The sequence below is a fragment of the Acomys minous genome (assembly GCF_964271855.1).
Source record: "Acomys minous genome assembly, chromosome: 9".
Taxonomy (NCBI): domain Eukaryota; kingdom Metazoa; phylum Chordata; class Mammalia; order Rodentia; family Muridae; genus Acomys; species Acomys minous.
Window position 1 is genome coordinate 83,105,954 of NC_140490.1, and position 18,935 is coordinate 83,124,888.

General features: G+C 54.6%; 3 protein-coding genes across 4 annotated transcripts in view; 2 read left to right on the forward strand and 1 right to left on the reverse strand.

Moving 5' to 3' along the window:
- The first annotated feature begins 98 nt into the window (after positions 1-98).
- FSD1 (fibronectin type III and SPRY domain containing 1) lies at positions 99-12,613 on the forward strand. 2 transcript variants are annotated; one of them, XM_084796685.1, is made up of 13 exons: positions 99-238; positions 1,490-1,585; positions 2,137-2,268; positions 2,649-2,750; positions 4,269-4,291; positions 4,478-4,599; positions 5,155-5,364; positions 8,434-8,532; positions 10,898-11,057; positions 11,294-11,373; positions 11,729-11,980; positions 12,083-12,171; positions 12,363-12,613. In XM_084796685.1, the coding sequence occupies exons 1-13, from the start codon at positions 224-226 to the stop codon at positions 12,471-12,473; spliced, it is 1,491 nt and encodes a 496-aa protein (XP_084652811.1). In that variant the 5' UTR covers positions 99-223; the 3' UTR covers positions 12,474-12,613. The 2 variants fall into 2 exon arrangements, with proteins under 2 accessions (XP_084652811.1, XP_084652812.1); XM_084796686.1 differs by lacking the exon at positions 12,083-12,171.
- Positions 12,614-13,126: 513 nt separating this feature from the next.
- Positions 13,127-18,935, reverse strand: part of STAP2 (signal transducing adaptor family member 2) — a 10,537-nt gene continuing 4,728 nt past the window's right edge. The window contains exons 2-13 of the mRNA XM_084795940.1: positions 18,769-18,840; positions 18,485-18,607; positions 18,140-18,196; positions 16,782-16,882; positions 16,366-16,500; positions 15,999-16,068; positions 15,818-15,920; positions 15,649-15,714; positions 13,796-13,969; positions 13,610-13,702; positions 13,459-13,533; positions 13,127-13,359 (exon numbers count right to left, since the gene is read on the reverse strand). Coding sequence (XP_084652066.1) covers positions 13,295-13,359; positions 13,459-13,533; positions 13,610-13,702; positions 13,796-13,969; positions 15,649-15,714; positions 15,818-15,920; positions 15,999-16,068; positions 16,366-16,500; positions 16,782-16,882; positions 18,140-18,196; positions 18,485-18,607; positions 18,769-18,840 — 1,134 coding nt within the window. The 3' untranslated portion in view covers positions 13,127-13,294. The remainder of the gene's footprint in view (positions 13,360-13,458; positions 13,534-13,609; positions 13,703-13,795; positions 13,970-15,648; positions 15,715-15,817; positions 15,921-15,998; positions 16,069-16,365; positions 16,501-16,781; positions 16,883-18,139; positions 18,197-18,484; positions 18,608-18,768; positions 18,841-18,935) is intronic.
- The window catches only part of MPND (MPN domain containing), a 20,924-nt gene continuing 16,468 nt past the window's right edge, over positions 14,480-18,935 (forward strand). Inside the window, exon 1 of the mRNA XM_084795931.1 lies at positions 14,480-14,515. Within this exon, the coding sequence (XP_084652057.1) occupies positions 14,495-14,515 (21 nt within the window). The 5' untranslated portion in view covers positions 14,480-14,494. The remainder of the gene's footprint in view (positions 14,516-18,935) is intronic.

The window sequence follows — 18,935 nt, forward strand, 5'->3', positions numbered from 1 at the left end:
GCGAGTCTCAACTCCAGACTACATTTCCCAAGGAGCGACAGCCCCTCGCGCATGCGTAGTGCATGCAGTGATGGAGCGCTGACCGGGGGCGCGGCGGCGGAGGAGGAGGCGAGGGCGCGGAGGGATTAATTGGCTGCCGGGTGCAGCCAAGGAGGTTTGAGGGTTTGGAGAACCAGCCGAGAAGGACCCCGCGGCAGGGCCCGGGCGACCCAGGGCTGCAACCATGGAGGACCAAAGGGTAGGACCCGGAGGGATGCGCGGAGCGGGCGCGGGGAGGGGACCAGGTGATGCCGCAGCGCCCCTCCCCCGCGTGGGCCGCCCGCTCCTTGCCCCAGTTAACACAGAGACCCCCACCCCTCCCCCAGCCCTCACTCAGCACCTCTTCATTCCATCCTGGGCTCAACAGGGACCCCACCCCGCAGGTCACTGACCCCAGCTCTGCACTGCCCAGCCCCGCAACCCTGGGTGGGAGCCGAGCTCTGGTGCCATTCTCTTCCACCTGCCCTGAGGTTCCTCCTTTCCAAGCCCCGCCCTTCACAAGCCCTTCCGGGCTGCCCAGGTGAACTCCATCCATTTTCCAGGCTGACCCTTGTCTATCACACCTCTCCCAGGAGAAGTTTGTTTCTCCATAAAGCCCCCTTACCTCAAGCTAGCCCAGTTGGGCTTTGGCACTCGCCTTGCCCAGGCTACTCTCTCCCCGCAGCTCACCTTTAACTTTCAAGATGTGTATACTGTCCTGGGGTACACTCTTGTCATCCTAGCCCCCCCCCCCCCCGAGGTAGAGGCAAGAGGTTGATGTGAATTCCGGGATAGCCTGGGCTACACAGTGAGACAAAGCAAAACAGCAAGGAGCTGGAAAGGTGGCTCAGTGGGTAAAGTGTTTGCTGTGCAAGACCCTGAGTTCAAGTCCCCAGTGCCCGTGTAAAAAGTTACTGTAACCAGGCCGGTGATGGCTCACGGTTTTAATCCCAGCACCCGGGAGGGAGAGCCAGGCCGCATCGCTGTGAGTTCAAGGCCAGCCTGGTCTACAGAGTGAATCCAGGACAGCCAAGGCTACACAGAGAAACCCTGTCTCAAACAACAACAACAAAGTTACTGTAGCTGCAAACACTGTAACCCCAGCCCTGGGGACACAGACCCAGGAGGGTCCCTGGGGGCCTAGTGGCAGCTGGCCTGGCCCAGACTCAGTGAGAAACCCTCCCTCAAATAATATGTGGAGAGGATGACACCCAAACAGTGACACTCCACACAACATGTGCACGTGCGCGCGCGCGCGCGCACACACACACACACACACACACACACACACGCACACACATTCCAAAATCAACACCATGTAGGCTCAGTGCTCAGGGTCTGTCCCTGCGAGGCTTGCTATGAGCCTCCGTGTCCTTCTGTGCTATGGGAATGCTGCAGCCTCTCCTCGGGCCTGCATCCTTGCAGGGTGGCACTCGCCCAGCCCACTGCCCATGGCCCTTCCGTCCCTCAGGAGGCACTAAGGAAAATCATCACCACCCTGGCCGTGAAGAACGAGGAGACGCAGACCTTCATCTACTCCCTAAAGCAGATGCTGCTGAATGTTGAGGTGGGCAGTGTGGTCCATTCTGCGGGTGGAGGGGTGCTGGGGACAGGCTGGGAGGCATCGTCCCTCTGTGTCTGCTGGACACCTCGGTTTCCGTGTCTGCGTGGCCCTGGCCGCCGCCCCCTCCTCCGCCTCCTCCTCTTCTTCTTTTGTTTTTTTGAGGCAGTGTTTCTCTGTCTGTCCTGGACTCGCTTTGTAGACCAGGCTGGCCTCGAACTCACAGCGATCCGCCTGCCTCTGCCTCCCAAGCGCTAGGGATTAAAGGCGTGCGCCACCACGCCCAGCCACTAGACATGTTTTTTAATTTGTTTGTTTGGTTTGGTTTTTAGAGACAGGGTTCTCTATTTAATGGGCCTGGCTGTCCTGGAACTCTTTTTGTAGACCAGGTGGCATCGCGCCCGGCCTTGCCTTTTCTTTTTTGTGGCAGGGCCCCCGTGCAGCCTTTGCCCGCCTAGAATGTGCTCTACAGAGATTCCAACCTGCCTCTGCGCCTTCCCCAGGGCTGGGATTGAAGACGTTTGCACCGGCTTCACGGTGGGCCTCTTCCCATGCAGGCAAACTCAGCCAAAGTCCAGGAGGACCTGGAAGCCGAGTTCCAGTCCCTCATGGTGGTCCTGGAGGAGCTGAAGGAATCCATGTTGATGAAGATCAAACAGGACAGGGCTAGCCGCACCTACGAGTTGCAGGTGTGCCCCCCACCTCACCCCACCCCATCCCTTCCCTAGGATTTCCCCAAACCAGGGCAACACTCCCGCTCAAACACTGCCAATGACACTCGAGGACTTCCCAACTCCAAGCTGGCTTCCCTCACGTTGTACCCAAACTTCACCCTGACTTCTCAAGATCCCACACTCCCACCTGTGGCGAGCAGACAGCCTGGGGGCGTCGGGTGTGGCCCCGGGCCATTAGAACGGCTCAGCCTGGCTCTCCTGGTGCTCAAGGCTTCATTCTGCTCCCCCGACCCCCAGCCCTGTGCCCTGTCAGGCTGTGGGTCCTGTGGGTGGCAGAACTCCGGATGGGTTTGTGGTGGCTGAGGGAATCTCTCCTTGTTTCACACGGCTCACAGAACCAGCTGGCCGCCTGCACGAGGGCTCTGGAGAGCTCTGAGGAGCTCCTGGAGACAGCGAACCAGACCCTGCAGGCTGCAGACAGCGAGGACTTCCCTCAGGTGGGTGTCACAGGGGCCCTGAGGTCCACAGCACTGCTGCCTTCCCTTCATGTGAGTCTGTGGATCCGCCTCAGAACCCCCAGGCTTGGCGGCAGGCACGTTTACTCACTGAGGCCTCCCAGCAGCCCACAAGTTATTGTATTTAGCTAATGCTTCCATGAAGCAGGCGTAAGTATGTTTCTGAGACTGTTCAGTGAGCAGCTGGACCCAGCGTGTAGTCGGTAGGATGCTTGCCTCCCCAGCATGCACTAGGCCCTGGCTTCCATCCCCAGCACCATATAGGCCAGGTGTGGTGGTGCACATCTGTCACCTCAGCAGTTAGGAGGATGATCAGGAGTTCAAAGCCAGCCTCAGCTATGTAGTGGCTTCCGGCACAGCCTGGGCTACATGAGACCCTGTCACAAAAAGTAAAATAAGTTGGCTCACTGAATAAGGTATTAGCGTAATCTCATATCACTCAGTAGTGAGTGCATCAACACCACTCAGGATGGGTTTTTACTCTGTGGAGTGTCCATTACTTTCTCTGAGGTTTCTGTAATTCTGAGCCATCTATATTTTTGTTAAATGTGAGGCTCTGGCCAGGCGTAGTGGCACAGGCCTTTAATCCCAGTACTTGGGAGGCAGAGGCAGGTGGATTGCTGTGAATTTGAGGCCAGCTTGGTCTACAAAGCGAGTCTAGGACAGCCAGGGCTATACAGGGAAACCCTGTCTCAAAAAAAGTAATTAATTTTTTAATAAAAGTTTTTTTTTTTTAAAAAGCGAGGCTCGTAGCTGGTGGGTGACTCAGGAGAATGGTGCTTCAGCCAAGCCTGATGGATCTGACTTCAATCCCCACATGGTGGGAAGCGAGACCTGAGTCCCAAAGGCTGTCCTCTGACATCCATACATGTTAGAAATAAGTCTAATTTTGTTTGTTTGGGTTTTGGTTTTTTGAGACAGGGTTTCTCTATGTAACCCTGGCTGTCCTGGACTCACTTTATAGACCAGGCTGGTCTTGAACTCAAAAAGATCCACCTGCCTCTCCCTCCTGAGTGCTGGGATTAAAGACGCGCACCACCATGCCTGGCTAGAAATAAATGTAATTTTTAAAACTAAAAATAAAGCCAAGCAGGGATGGTGCACACCTTTAACAACAGCAATCAGGAGGCAGAGGCAGGTGGATCTCTGGGTTTGAAGCCAGCCTGGTCTATATTGTGAGTTCTAAGACAGCCAGGGTCACACAAATTCTGTCTCAGAACAAACAACAAAAACAAACAAACAAAAAACAACAAAGCAAAACAACAGCAATGGCAAAAAACCTAGAGTAATCGTGCCCGTTGCCTGCACAGGAGGGGGTAGGGGGCTACCGTTGTCTCTGTCTCTTTGACATGCAGCCTGAGAGGGAACAGACAGTTCAGCCTTTGCCTCCTGGTCGAGGTTTTTGCCATTTGCCATCTGCCATGCCCTAGTCTCCCTGCCTGTATAGTAGGACAGATCTTGGTGACACGTGCCTTTAATTTCTGCTCTGTCTTTTTCTAGGCTGCCAAGCAAATCAAAGATGGGTAAGATGCCAAGGTCAGGCCTTCATCCCAGAGTCCTGCCCGTGTGTGAGGGTGGGGACACCACACTGGGGGAGGCCAGGTCCCTGAGCACTGCACAGGAACACAGGGCAGGGGACCCCAGATGCCCTAGCCTGGCCATTCTACCACCAAGTTGCCACTGGTTTGCTTCTCCCTCCCTCCCCGCAGCGTGACCATGGCCCCCGCCTTCCGACTGTCACTCAAAGCGAAGGTCAGCGACAATATGAGTCACCTCATGGTCGACTTCGCACAGGAACGGCAGATGCTACAGACCCTAAAGTTCCTGCCTGGTGAGATGGGGACCAGCTTGTGGGCCCAGGACTCTGGGCAGAATAGGCGTGGAGACAGAAAGTGCAGCCCACACTCACAGCCAAGCCTGGCTAAGCCAGGACTGCTCTAGGTTGAGCCTTGCCTGGGCTCTAGTTGAGCCTAGCCCACGTGAGGGTGGGTCTGTGGGTGGGGTCCTAGTCAAGCCCTGCCCATGCAGGGGTGGAGCCTGTTGCCGTGTGGGCAGTGCCTAATCAAGCCAGATTCACGGGCTAGGGCTGTCTTGGGGGTGTGCCCTAATGGAGCCCCACCCACGCATAGCTAGGGTCTGTGGGAGGGGCTTCAGTTTGGCCCCACCCACTGGGTTCTGGTACTCTAGGAAAGCCCTATTACGGGGATTGTAGAGAATTTTACCTCCTAGGGAGCTGGCACTCTCAGGAAGACCACTGTGGGGAGGAGTCCCCCCAAAAAGCCACACCCCTAGTTAGTAGAGAATTACTGAAAAATGCCAAGTAGTGGTAACCTGAGATGATGCAGAGAGTCCTCCGGGGCTAACCCCTCTCCCTGGACTTTGGCAGTGCCCAGCGCCCCTATCATCGACTTGGCAGAGTCCCTAGTGGCAGATAACTGTATAACGCTGGTGTGGCGCATGCCCGATGAGGACAGTAAGATTGACCACTACGTGCTGGAGTACCGCAGGACCAATTTTGAAGGCCCACCCCGCCTCAAGGAGGACCACCCCTGGATGGTTGTCGAGGGCATCCGGCAGACTGAGCACACCTTGACAGGTAAGGGAGCAGCCCTCAACAAATGTGGGAGCGTGGTTGGGCAGGTGAGGGAGTACACATAGGCGCGTGGGGAACAATGCCTGATGGATAAGGGGACGCTGTCAGGCAGGCAGGCAGGCAGGCGAGGGAGCACTCTAGGGTAAATGAGGAGCACTCACAAGGAGAAACGGACGTTTAGTCGGGCACATGGGGGAGTACTGTCAGGTGAATGGAGGGACACGGCAGACAGGTATGTAGGGGAGCATAGCCTGATGCTCTTAGGCACCTAAAGTAGCACTCCCTAAAAAGTGAGGGAGCACTTCTGGGCAGGAGAAGGAGCACTTCTGGGCAGAAGGATTACTCCCCGACAGGAAGGGGCATTCTAGGCAGGAGAGGAGGAAGCATTTCCTGACAAGTGAAGGAGCACTCCCAAGCAGGAGAGGGAGCTTGCCTAAGCAAGAACGGGAGCAGTCAGCCAGGCATAGTGCCTTTAAACCCAGCACTTGGGAGGCAGAGGCAGGTGGATCACTGTGAGTTAGAAGCCAGCCCAGTCAACAAGGCGAGTCCAGGACAGCCAACGCTAACACAGAGAAACCCTGTCTCAAAAAACCAAAAAAAAAAAAGGAAAAGAAAAAGAAAGAAAGAAAGAAAGAAAGAAAGCAGTCATTGGTAGCTGCGGAGCAGTTTGTGGAGCAATCCCCGATCACTTTAGCTGTACATCTCACAGCCGCGCAGCCTCCTTATGGTACCATTGCCCTGTGTTGGTGCTCTTGCCTTCCTGTAGCTCCCTGGGGTCTGAGAGGAGACTGGCAGGGTTAGCCTGTGGAACCATTAGCAGAGCAGACAGCAAGATGGGTGAATCTGTCCTAGTGTAGAGGGCAAGCTTCTCAAAGCTGTTTGAAAGTGGAGGAAACTGAGGCACGAGAAGAGCTTCACCCTCATCTTTCTAGCTTGCCATCCAGCTGCTGGACATGCGTGTGCCAGTGTGGAGGTCAGAGGTCCTTGTTGGCCGTCTCCATCCATGGCTCTCTACCTTAGTTTTTTGAGACAGTGTACCAGTGGCCTGGGGCTCAGGGTCAGCTAGCCCGTCTGCGCCTGGCCATTGGCTGGATGCTTCACACCTGGCTTTTTCCTTGGGCTGGATGGCTGCGTGCAGGTCCTCATGGCACTCAGCTTACCCATCTCTGCTTCCTCCACTCGCTAGTGAACGGTAGGAAGATTCGGGGTAATTGGAAAAAGTCAGCAAGTCCAGGCATCCACACAGCGCGCAGGAGCTCAGGAGGCGGGAATCATCGGGGCCCTAATGAGTTTACAAAACCTCTCCATGCGGGGAACCCCTGATTTTCCTCCCTAACTCTCACATCTCAGGCTCTAATCACCAGCCTGCTAGTTATCTGTAATTAGCATTCATGGTTAATAATGAGCATGCTAATTGCGGCAGTTGCCAGAGCCGCAGAAGCTACTGGTGTCCCCTCCGTACAGAAAGCAAAACAAATCTACCCTTGCTTTCTTACCCCACCGTGGGACCTCAGAACCCCCACTCCAGGCCTCTCTGCCCCTTCCTGGTTTTGTTGTGCCTTTTTCCTCTGAGGATAATCACAGGCATACAAGTGAGGCGAGGCCTCCTGTCTCCCCACCCCTGGCAGCTTGCTGAGTAGCTACAGTTCAGCGCCAAACCAAAGAAATGAAGGGGACGCGTGGCCCAAGTGCCAAGAGCTCACCTGCCAGGAAGGGAACCCTGAGCTTCATCCCCATAGAGAGTCAGCCTGTACTATGTGAGACCTGCCATATAAAAGGAAAACGGGCTGGGTAGTGGTGGCGGACACCTTTAATCCCAGCACTCAGGAGGCAGAGGGAGGTGGATCGCTGTGAATTCAAGGCCAGCCTGGTCTCCAAAACAAGTCCAGGACAGTCAAAGCAAGCAAGCAGAAAGCCAGGCATGGTGGCGCACACCCGTAATCCCAGCACTAGGGGAGGCAGAGGCAGGCAGATCTCTGTGAGTTCAAGGCCAGCCTGGTCTACAAAGCCAGTCCCGGACAGCCAGGGCTATTACACAGAGAAACCCTGTCTCAACATAAACAAATAAACTAGAAAACAGAAGTGGGGAATGGTAGCACCTTTTATCCCAGCACTTGGGAGGCAGAGGCAGGAGGATCTCTGTGAGTTCAAGGCCAGCCTGGGCCCTACTGCACAGTGAGACTCTTGTCTCAGAAACAAAAAGAGTGCGTTGAGGCCTGTGTTCTCTTCTGTTCTGTTTGTTTGCTTTCGAGACAGGGTTTCTCTGTGTAGCCCTGGCTGTCCTGGACTCACTTTGTAGACCAGGCTGCCCTCACACTCACAGAGATCTGCCTGCCTCTGCCTCCCGAGTGCTGGGATCAAAGGCGCGTGCCCCCCCACCGCCCAGGGGGCGCTTGTGTTCTGAATTGAAGCTCTCTGATGACACAGTGAGCTATGGAAGGTGCTAGAGCACAGGGCATTGACTAACGTTTGCCATGGCAGCCAGGGAGCAGGTATGAGGCTGACAGACACATAAGGCTAGGCTGGAGGTCGGGCTAGGTATCCTGAGTAGAAGAGGACAAGTGTGCAGAGCTATAAGCAGGGATCCTGGGTCAAGGACAGAAAGGCAGGCCTGCCACCTGCAGTGACAATCAAGGGTCCCAAGAGACAGTCCGGTGGTATGAGCACCTGCAACTCCTCGCCCCATGCACACCTCCCACCCCGAGACAGGGCTTCTCTGTGTAGCCTTGGCTGTACTGGCTTTGTAGACCAGGCTGGCCCCGAACTCACAGCGATCCGCCTGCCTCTGCCTCCCAAGTGCTGGGATTAAAGGCGTGCGCCACCACACCCGGCTCACCTGCAACTCTTATAGAGGACGTGGGTTTGGGTCCCAGCACCCACATGGTGGCTCACAACTGCCTATAAAAAAGGATGTAAGATCACAGGGGTCCCACCTCCGTCTCTCTGTCTGTCTGTCTGTCTGTCTGTGTCTCATTAAGATTTATTTTGATGTATATGTGTGTCTATGTACCACCTGTATGCAGTACCTCTGGTGGCCAGAAGAGGGTGTCATATCCTTTTCTTCCCTCCTAGGTCTCAAATTTGATATGAAATACATGAACTTCCGTGTGAAAGCCTGTAACAAGGCAGTGGCTGGTGAATTCTCTGAGCCGGTGACCTTAGAGACACCAGGTGACTGCTTCCCACCCCTTCCTGACTCTGGATCTCCCACCCGTCCTTCCTAAGGATCTCGTAGTGGAGTGATGTGACCCGTGTTGCTGTGGTTGCTGGGGAGCTCACCCTTAGTCTATAGTGGCCGTCTTCACTTGGACATCTTAGGCTTTTGTGGGTTTTTTAAAACTTCTATTTATGAGATGATCCATGGATTTTAGTGTGTGTGTGTGTGTGTGTGTGTGTGTGTGTGTGTAGGGGGTTTGTGCCTGTGGACAGCATCGTCAGGAGTCATTCTTCAGGCACTGTCCACCAGGCTGGCCCGAGCCCTAAGAATCCCTGTCCCTGAGCGAAAGTTACAGCGCTGGGGTCAAAATGACATCACCGTGCAGGCCTTGTTTTTAACTTGGACTCTAAGAATTAGAATTCAGGGTTTTTGTTTTGTTTTGGAGATTTTTTTTTTTTTTTTTTTTTTTTTTTTTTTTTTTTTGGTTTTTCGAGACAGGGTTTCTCTGTGTAGCCTTGGCCATCCTGGACTGACTTTGTAGACCAGGCTGGCCTCGAACTCACAGCGATCCGCCTGCCTCTGCCTCCCGAGTGCTGGGATTAAAGGCGTGCGCCACCACGCCCGGCTTGTTTTGGAGATTTTTATTTCTTTTCTTTTTTTTTTTTTTTTTTTTTTTTTTTTTTTTCAAGACATAGTCTCTCTGTGTAGCCTTGGCTGTCCTGGACTCACTTTTGTAGACCAGGCTGGCCTCGAACTCACAGCGATCCGCCTGCCTCTGCCTCCCGAGTGCTGGGATTAAAGGCGTGCGCCACCACGCCCGGCTTTATTTCTTTATTATTATGTATTCAATAGCTCTGTCTGCATGTACACCTGCACACCAGAAGAGGGTGTCAGATCACATTATAGATGCTTGTAAGCCACCATGTGGTTGCTGGGACTTGAACTCAGGACCTCTGGAAGAGGAGGCAATGCTCTTAACCACTGAGCTATCTCTCCAGCCCCGAATCCAGGGGTTCTTATGAGGAACAGGTCAGGCTAGCGCCCAGCCCTTTCTGCAGTTAAGTTTGGTTTTTTTTGTTTTGTTTTTTCGAGACAGGGTCTCTCTGTGTAGCCTCGGCTGTCCTGGACTTGCTTTGTAGACCAGGCTGGCCTTGAACTCAACAGCGATCCACCTGCCTCTGCCTTTTGAGTGCTGGGATTAAAGGCATGTGCCACCACGCCCAGCCACAGTTAAGATTTTTAAGTTATTACTTTATGATTTTTTTTCTTGCGTGTACGACAGTGCAGAAGAGTGTGCAGTGCCCACGGAAACCAGACAGGGAACTGGGGTTAAAGACAGGCAGACAGTTGTGAGATGCCTCTGGGTGCTGGGAATCAAACCCAAGTCCACTGGAAAGCTTGTGAGTGACCTCCAACCCCCTCACTTTCTTTAAAAAAAAAAAAAAAAAGTTAGTTTTTGGAGACAGCATCAGAGTAGGTATGTCCAGCCTCAGCACCCTGAGAGCTAGGATTGCAGATGTGGCTGGATGGAGTGGTTGCCCTGTCTCTTTCTCGCCCTCCCTCCTTCTGTCCTCTGTGGCGTTGGGGACAGACGCCACAGTCTCCCGAAGTGACTCTTTTGTATATTGCTTTCAGAAGTCCCTCTGCTGTCTAGCCTAATTCCCTCTTGCTGTAGCCATGATCTCTCTTTGGGGTCAGTGGGAACACGTGGCAGAGAGACAGGCTTGAAAATGCCTCAAGGGGGGCTGGAGAGATGGCCCAGAGGTTAAGAACACTGACTGCTGCTCTTCTAGAGGTCCTGAGGTTCAATTCCCAGCAACCACATGGTGGCTCACAACCATCTATAATGTGATCTAATGCCCTCATCTGGTATACAGGTGTATATGCAGGCAGAGCATTGTATACATAATAAATAAATTAATTAAAAAGAAAGAAAGAGAGCCGGGCGGTGGTGGCGTGCACGCCTTTAATCCCAGCACTTGGGAGGCAGAGGCAGGCGGATCACTGTGAGTTCGAGGCCAGCCTGGGCTACAAAGTGAGTCCAGGACAGCCAAGGCTACACATACACAGAGAGACCCTGTCTGGAAAAACTAAAAAAAAAAAAAAAGAAAGAAAGAAAGAAAGAAAGAAAGAAAATGCCTCAAGACTCCATAGACCTTTGGGCTACAGTCCTTGGCCTTGTCCCTCTGGCTCACGATCAGCTCCCTCAACCTTCCTGTCCTGTGTCTTCCCCATCTTTCCCCTTCCTGTCCGTCTCCTTCTGTCCTCTGTTCCGGTCGGCCTGAGTTACTGGCCGCCCGTCTCGTCTCGTCTCTCTATGTCTATCTGGGTTTCCCATCTCTGTGACCCCCCCTCCCCCCCTCGTCTGCCTGGCCTCAGCGTTCATGTTCCGCCTGGATGGGTCCACATCTCACCAGAACCTGCGCGTGGAGGGCCTCTCTGTCGAGTGGGACGCCATGGGCGGGAAGGCCCAGGATATCAAGGCGCGAGAGAAAGAGGGCAAGGGCCGGACAGCGTCCCCTGTGAACTCCCCAGCCAGGTAGCCCGTCTCCCTCCCTGTCCCCCTGAGTCTCCAGTGGACACACTCAACTGTGGTCAGTTTTGGTCAGGACTTGGGCGGAGGGAAGGACCCAGAAGTAGAGCTCAGTTGGTTAGGCATTTTTTTCCCCAAGCTGAGGAAAATGGCAGACATGTTCACAGTGGCTGGTATGGACCAGCGAGGCTTCCCCCCCAGGGAAAGGTGTGACCTGAGCTGAATTTCCCTGCTGTCCACAGAGGGACTCCATCTCCCAAGAGGATGTCCTCAGGTCGTGGGGGACGGGACCGCTTCACAGCTGAGTCGTACACGGTGCTGGGTAAGGATGGGGCGGTATAGGATACTAGAGTGCTGGAGGCGGGGCCTGGGCAGGAACATGGAGTGTGGGGGTGGGGGAGCTGGGGGGGTCGCGGGGAGTAACTTGACCCAAGGGAGCAGCTCAAGAGTATATGGGAAAGCCGGGCGTGGTGGCGCACGCCTATAATCCCAGCACTCGGGAGGCAGAGGCAGGCGGATCGCTGTGAGTTCGAGGCCAGCCTGGTCTACAAAGTGGGTCCAGGACAGCCAAGGCTACACAGAGAGACCCTGTCTCAAAAAACAACAACAAAAAAGAGTATATGGGAGGTGTACACCTTCGGCTTCATTCTGGCCCCTTCCCTGTCCCCGTGTCTCAGGGGACACGCTGATTGACGGAGGGGAGCACTATTGGGAGGTGCGCTTTGAACCAGACAGCAAGGCCTTTGGCCTGGGTGTGGCCTACCGCAGCCTGGGCCGCTTTGAGCAGCTGGGCAAGACAGCGGCGTCCTGGTGCCTGCATGCCAACAACTGGTTGCAGGCCAGCTTCACGGCCAAGCATGCCAACAAGGTCAAAGTGCTGGACAGCCCGGTGCCCGACTGCCTGGGCGTGCACTGTGACTTCCACCAAGGTAATGTCACTTTTCCCTCTCTCCATCCCAATGTGCCGGCCCCTCCCCTGGTCCTCACCCGCCTCCTGACATCTGTCGTCCCCCCTGCTCCCCTCACCCCAGGCCTCCTGTCTTTCTACAATGCCCGCACCAAACAGCTCCTGCACACCTTCAAGGCCAAGTTCACACAGCCCCTGCTTCCAGCCTTCACCGTGAGCCTGCCGCGGTGGGAAGGGGTGGGCTCCGGTGGGAAGGGGTGGGCTCCGGTGGGAAGGGGTGGGCTCCGGTGGGAAGGGGTGGGCTCCGGTGGGAAGGGGTGGGCTCCGGTGGGAAGGAGTGCGCCCGGCCTGTCTCTGGGAGCCAGGACTCCTGGCTGAGCCTTCCTGTCCCCTACTCTCCCCAGGTGTGGTGTGGAAGCTTCCAGGTGACGACAGGCCTGCAGGTCCCCAGCGCCGTGCGCTGTCTGCAGAAGCGTGGTAGTGCCACCAGCAGTTCTAACACTAGCCTCACCTAGGCCGTGGCCACCTGCCAGCTGGGGCACTTCAGCCTGGCATCTCCTCCTCTCTGCTGCTTGGAGCCTTAACTCTGGAAGGGAGAGGTCAGGGTCCTCTTCCCACCTCACCTCATAATAAAGATAGACCACTGGTGACACTACTACACTTGCCTTTCTTTTTTGTCTCTGCCTTTTTTCTTTTCTCTTCTTTCTTTCTTTCTTTTTTTTTTTTTTTTTATTGAGACAGGGTTTCTCTGTATAGCCTTGGCTGTCCTGGACTCACTTTTAGACCAGGCTAGCCTCGAACTCACAGCGATCCACCTGCCTCTGCCTCCAGCATGCTGGGATTAAAGGCCTACGCCACCACGCCCAGCCAGATCTTACATTTCTTTCTTTTTTTTTTTCTCCCAGAGACAGGGTCTCTCTGTGTAGCCTTGGCTGTCCTGGACTCACTTTGTAGACCAGGCTGGCCTCGAATTCACAGTGATCCACCTGCCTCTGCCTCCCGAGTGCTGGGATTAAAGGCGTGCGCCACCATGCCCGGCTCCAGATCTTACATTTCTTAACTGAGAAATAAGCTTTCCTTGTGGGCAGGTGTCAGATCCCCCAGCTTGGGGCCAACACTGGACAACTCCTCGCCCCTAATCTCACAAGCCATGTGAGACACAAAGCTGTGGTCATGTGGTTGCGTCAGTTTTGTTTTTGCCTTTATTAAATGAGGTCTCACTATGCAGCCCAGGCTAGCCCCAAAGCCTCCAGGGGTCTTCCTGGTTCACTGTTGGGAGGATGTTTCCTCACCATGCTGGCAGTGTGTCCTGTCTTCCTGTCCCTGGGAGCCAGGATCAGTGTTCCAGCGCCCTCCTCTTCTGTAGTTTCTCTTCCAGCTCAGCCGTGATGTCCCCAAGCCCTGGTGGGTGGGAACCCAGACTTCAGCTAAGACACCCTGACCTCTGTTCTGCACCCAGGACCTGCCCACCATGCATCCAGGCCCCCAGGGTCTCCTTACTTGTCACGAGGGAGGGAGCCTGGGGTGAGCTGCCAGCTGCCTTTCTTGTCCAGACACTGGTGATGGCTCTGAGATCTGCAGGAAGAGATGGATGAGGTTCAGGGTCACCTGTCACCAAGGAGAGGGGAAAACGGGGAGGATGGAGCCCCACCTGGCTTGGGCACAACTGGTGGCTTTGGGGGTTTTGCTGGCAGCTTCACCGGCTTCTTGGGCTTCGGGGGCAGTGGCTGACTGAAGGGAGACACTGTGTGGACGAGAGTGAGATGTCACAAGGTGCAACCTGTTCCTCCCAACCCCGGTGTCTGTAGCCTGGCCCTCCCTCCACCCCCAGGCTTACCATCCTGATTCATGTATTCAGCTGCTGGGGGGTCTTCAATGGGCGTTACATAGTTCTCATCTGGGTCCGGAAGCTGAGGCAAGGGTGGCAGTGGGGGCAGCTTGTCTTCCTGGCTGGGTACAGACACAGGCACCGGTGGGAGTGGCTTCGGGACACTAGCGTGGAGAGCAGGGCCTGATGGGAAACAGTCACTGTCAGAGCCCCTTAGGGTGTACTTGGCTGAGCTAGACAAGTGTTCCCGTGTGCCCACCTGTCAGTCACAGTGTGCGTTCTTGCATGCGTGTGTGCTTGCATGTGTGTTTGCAACTTTGGATTGCATATGAGATATGGCTTCAGAGAGGTACAGAGATACATTCGTGTGTGTGTGTGTGTGTGTGTGTGTGCATGCGCACGTGTGTGTATTGTGGTGCTTTGAGTAGGTCTGGCCCTCACTGACTTGTGCCCTTGATTGCTTGTCTCATAGAGAGAGGCACTGTGAGCCCTTGTCGGATGGAGTAGGTGTGGCTTTGTCGGAGGAAGTGCGTCACTGTGGGGGCGGGGCTTTGAGATCTCCTATACTCAAGCTACACCCAGTGTGGCACACCGTCCCCTTCTGCTGCCTACAGACCAAGATGTAGAGCTCTCTCGGCTCTTTGAGCACCATGCCTGCCTGCACGCTGCCGTGCTTGCTTCCCACCATTGGAAGACTAAGGCTAAGCCATGGACCAAGCCTCTGAAACTGTAAGCCAGCCCCAATTAGACATCATCTTCCTTTATAAGAGTTGCCTTGGTTATGGTGTCTCTTCACAGCAGTAAACCCCTAACTAAGATATATATATGCCAGGCGCAGTGGCGCACGCCTTTAATCCCAGCACTCGGGAGGCAGAGGCAGGTGGATTGCTGTGAGTTCAAGGCCAGCCTAGTCTACAAAGCGAGTCCAGGACAGTCAAGGCTACACAGAGAGACCCTGTCTCGAAAAAAAAAAAAGATGTGTGTGTGTGTGTGTGTGTGTGTGTGTGTGTGTGTGTGTGTGCCTCTGACATGCACACACCCCGCAGGGAGCACAGCTGCTCTCACCTCTCCCTCTCCTGCATCCGCTCTCTGCCCAGCCGCCCCCCCAGGTCTCTCTGAGTGGCTATTCCTCCCCTTTATCGATCTGTATTATAAAATCCTTTTGAGCTAAGCCACTAGTTCCAGCACTCAGAAAGCAGAGGCAGGTAGATCGCTGTGAGTTCCAGGGCAACCGCAGGCTCAGAAAACTAATAATGATCATAATAGTGATAATAAAGCCAGGCGTGGTGGCGCACGCCTTTAATCCCAGCACTTGGGAGGCAGAGGCAGGTGGATCACTGTGAGTTCGAGGCCAGCCTGGTCTACAAAGTGAGTCCAGGACAGTCAAGGCTACACAGAGAGACCCTGCCTCGAACCCCCTCCCCCAAAATAATGATAATAAAATAAAAAGAAACTAAAATCCTTCGGATCTCAATGAAGGCGCTGATGCCTGCCATCTGAGGCCTCGGTTATGTGACAGCCTATCAAAAAAACCAAAGCAGGTGGGGGTGGCACACTTTGACCTGTGCACCAGGGAGGCAGAGCAGCTAGAGCTCCTGAGTTCAAGGTTAGCCCAGTCTATAGGATGAGACTCCATCTCAACAAACAGAGCCACTAGGGTTAATCCCAGCATTGGGGAGGCAGAGGCAGGAGGATCTCTGTGATTTCGAGGCCACCCTGGTCTACAGAGCGAGTTCCAGGACAGCCAAGGCTACACAGAGAACCCCTGTCTCAAAAGCCAACCAACCAATCAACCAACCAACCAACCAGAGAGTCTTTGGGGTGTGGCTCCCAAGTCCTACATCGTGGGAAAGGGGAATCACCTGAGCCTCGGGAGGAGGGCACAGCCCAGACACTTTCGCCATTCTCCCGATCCGAGTCCACGAAGCCTGGAACAGAGAGGGCGGGCAGCCTGGAGGCAGCGTGGAGGCCCAGAGCTAGCCCCTCCGAGCTTGTCCCTGTCCGAGCCTGGCTGCCCCACATCGCACACACCTAGAACCTTCTCATAGTCCTCGTCCATCAGGAAGGGGACCAGCGCCCTCTTGGTGTGCGTCACGAAATAGTTGACCACAGCTTCCAGCGAGAGGCAGGAAAACTAGGCGAGAGAAGTTGATCAGGCAGGGAGGGGGTGGGACAGGAGGAACCCAGAGCCCAGGATCCCCCCAAAACTCACCGGGTCTTCCACGTCGATCACATACTTAGGACCCTCCCGCTTTACCTTGTAGTGTTTGACCACGGGAGACCTGCAGGTGACAGACATCTGGGTAGCTGGGATGCCGCCCCGCCCACCCGGGAGGCCACGCCCCTAAGAAGGCTAACCTCAGGGCTCCTCCTGTAGCCATGGCCCCTCCTCGAAGCCCGCCCGGTTATGGCCTCGCCCCAGGATACCCCTCCCCTAGAGGTCCACCCGCGGGCACACTCTAAGCAAGGGCCTCTGACCTGACTCCGTTTTCCCAGCAGCCTCCAGCTACTGAGCCTCCAGCTAGCCCCCAAGTTCCGTACCCAGTGGTGGCCACAGCCCCAGAGCCCCGCACGCATACCCATTGAGTATCTGCCGGGTAGTGACAGACACAGTGTCCTTGCCGTCCCCGCCAGGCCGCAGCAGCAGGTTCCCGCACTCGGGGTAGCGCTCAAGGAGCAGCTGCGCCTCTAGCCTGCTCACCTGCAGGAAGCACCTGAGAGACAGCACACGGGAGATGGGTGGGGGAGGCGCGCAAGGCCCCCCAGAAAGAACCTCTCCTCAACATAGGACCTGTCCACTCAGAGACCCAGTCTCCACTCCTAAATCCAGGACTCCTTTCTAAAACGAGGCGCTGCCTAACACACAAGACCCGCCCTTCTCTTGAATGCGACCCCGCCTCCAGGGGCCCAGGCCCCGCCCCAGACCCACTCCCTCAGAAGTTCAAAGCCCCACGGAACGGGTTCACGGCCCACCCCATGGGCAGTCAGCACTCACCAAGGCACCTCGGCCGCCCTCCGGGCCTCCTCCTTGGCCAGGACCTCGGCCATCATATACAGGTGTCCAGGCAGCAAGGTCAGGTTAGACGGGACACGAAGCTGAAGGGTGATGATCCAGGAAGGGAACGCATGGGTGGGGACCCAAAAGGTAAACCGAGGCCAGCATGTGTAGGCAGGGAGGAGGTCCCTTTGGGCCCAGCACCACCAGGCACGCCCACAGCATACAGATATACAATCAGAGACAGACCCTAAAGCGGATTCAGAAGGTGCTAGAACCTTGCTCCGGGTACTGGGCAATTCTCAGATTCAACTTGGAGCCAAAGAGAAAAATTTAAAGTTTTTTTTTCTGGACCCACTTTGTAGACCAGGTTGGCCTCGAACTCAGAGATCCGCCTGCCTCTGCCTCCCGAGTGCTGGGATTAAAGGCGTGCGCCACCACGCCCAGCCTAAATTTTAAGTTTTAAACTGTGTGGCCATGCACACCTGTCACCTTAACACTCAATAGGTGGGGGCAAAGGTGGGAAGGTAAAAGAGTTTTGGGCCAACCTGGGCTACATGAAACCCTGGTTCAAAAAGAGAGCAAGGTGCTGGAGCTCTGGCCCCTCAGTTCGGAGGACTGTAGTTCTGTTCCTAAAACCCAGCACTCAGCAGCTCTCAAACTCCTGTAATAACTTCTGCTCCAGAGGTGTCTGACGCCCTCTTCTGGCCTCTGAGGGCATTGCACTCATGTACACACCCAATCTTTAAAAAAAATATAATAATAATAATTAATACTACTACTAATAAAATAATAACTCCTCTTTCTGTAAACAGCCAGAGATGACTTGCAAAGATGGTTCGCTACTCACTTGACTCAGAAAACTCTACAAAATCATGCAAATCAAGAGGTCCAAATCTTTGTGTTCACTTTAAGAACACCTGGGAAACTGCCCAGGCCTTCAAGGGTGTGCATATCCCGAAAAGCCACCAAGTGTCTGAAAGATGTCACTTTAAAGAAGCAATGTGTGCCATTCAGGCGGTATATAGTGGTGGAGGCAGGAGGTGCGCCCAGGCCAAACAATGGGGCTGGACTCAGGGTCAGTGGATAAAAAAGTGTGCTGAGTTTTTGCTGCACATGCTGAAAAATGCAGAGAGTAATGCTGAGCTTCAGGGGGTTAGATGTAGATTCCCTGGTCATTGACCACATCCACACCAACACGGCACCAAAGATGTGCCGCTTGATTCATCCCGCTGTCCTTCCTGATCCCACGGGACTTGCGGAATCATCCTCCTGCCTCCTAACTTTGACTTCTTAGGTTGCTTGGGCCAATTATTTTGTGAAGACAAAAATAATAGAGCAGTAGAGGCGGACTTTACCTCCACCACAATCAGGATAAATCCTTTCCACATCTCGCGAGACTCCAGGCTCTCGACCTAGGGAGTGGGGGAGGGGGAGGGAGTTTATGTTAAGGAGAACGGACGTGTTTTTTGGAAAAGTGGGGTAAGGGCCTATTCTACCCCAGACCTTTGCACAGCTGCGTCTTCTGCCCCGGGGCCTTTGCATAGCTGTGCCCTCTGCCCTGAGATTTTGCACAAATGAGTTCTATATGGTCCAGTGACTTGTAGAATGTGAGGAGCCCAGAGGAAGACTTCGTGTGCCTCGGAATTCTCATTATAAATGTTGGACTCAATGGAAGAGATCTCTCTTTCCTTCGGACATACCTTGAATTTGACCTCCTGGTCCCGGAGAACCAGACTGAAGTGATGGGCAGTGTCACACGAGCTTCCCCACGGAGCCTCATCTTTGAGCTTTGAAAACAGCCTTAGGTCCAGCTTCTCCAGAGGCTGGCCCAGGAACAGGAGTGTGTGAGTACCCAGTTCTGGGCCTGTGGTTCTCTCAGGTTCCCAGGATGATGGTGACACTCCCTTGATGACATCATCCCAGACCCTGTACCCACATATGTACCCCTCTATTAGACCCTGAGCCCACCTCTCTCCTTCCTCACCTGCAGGTCCCGGTTACTGTTGTAGAAACAGATGGTTAGACCCTGGAGGCCTGCCCAGAACTTCCTGTAATCCTGGGGGGCCAGAGAAGAAAAGGGGGAAAAAAAAGTTGTGTATGCTTAATATATTTCTTCCTGCGGCAGAGACTACTCCTTATGCCCGGGTGCCC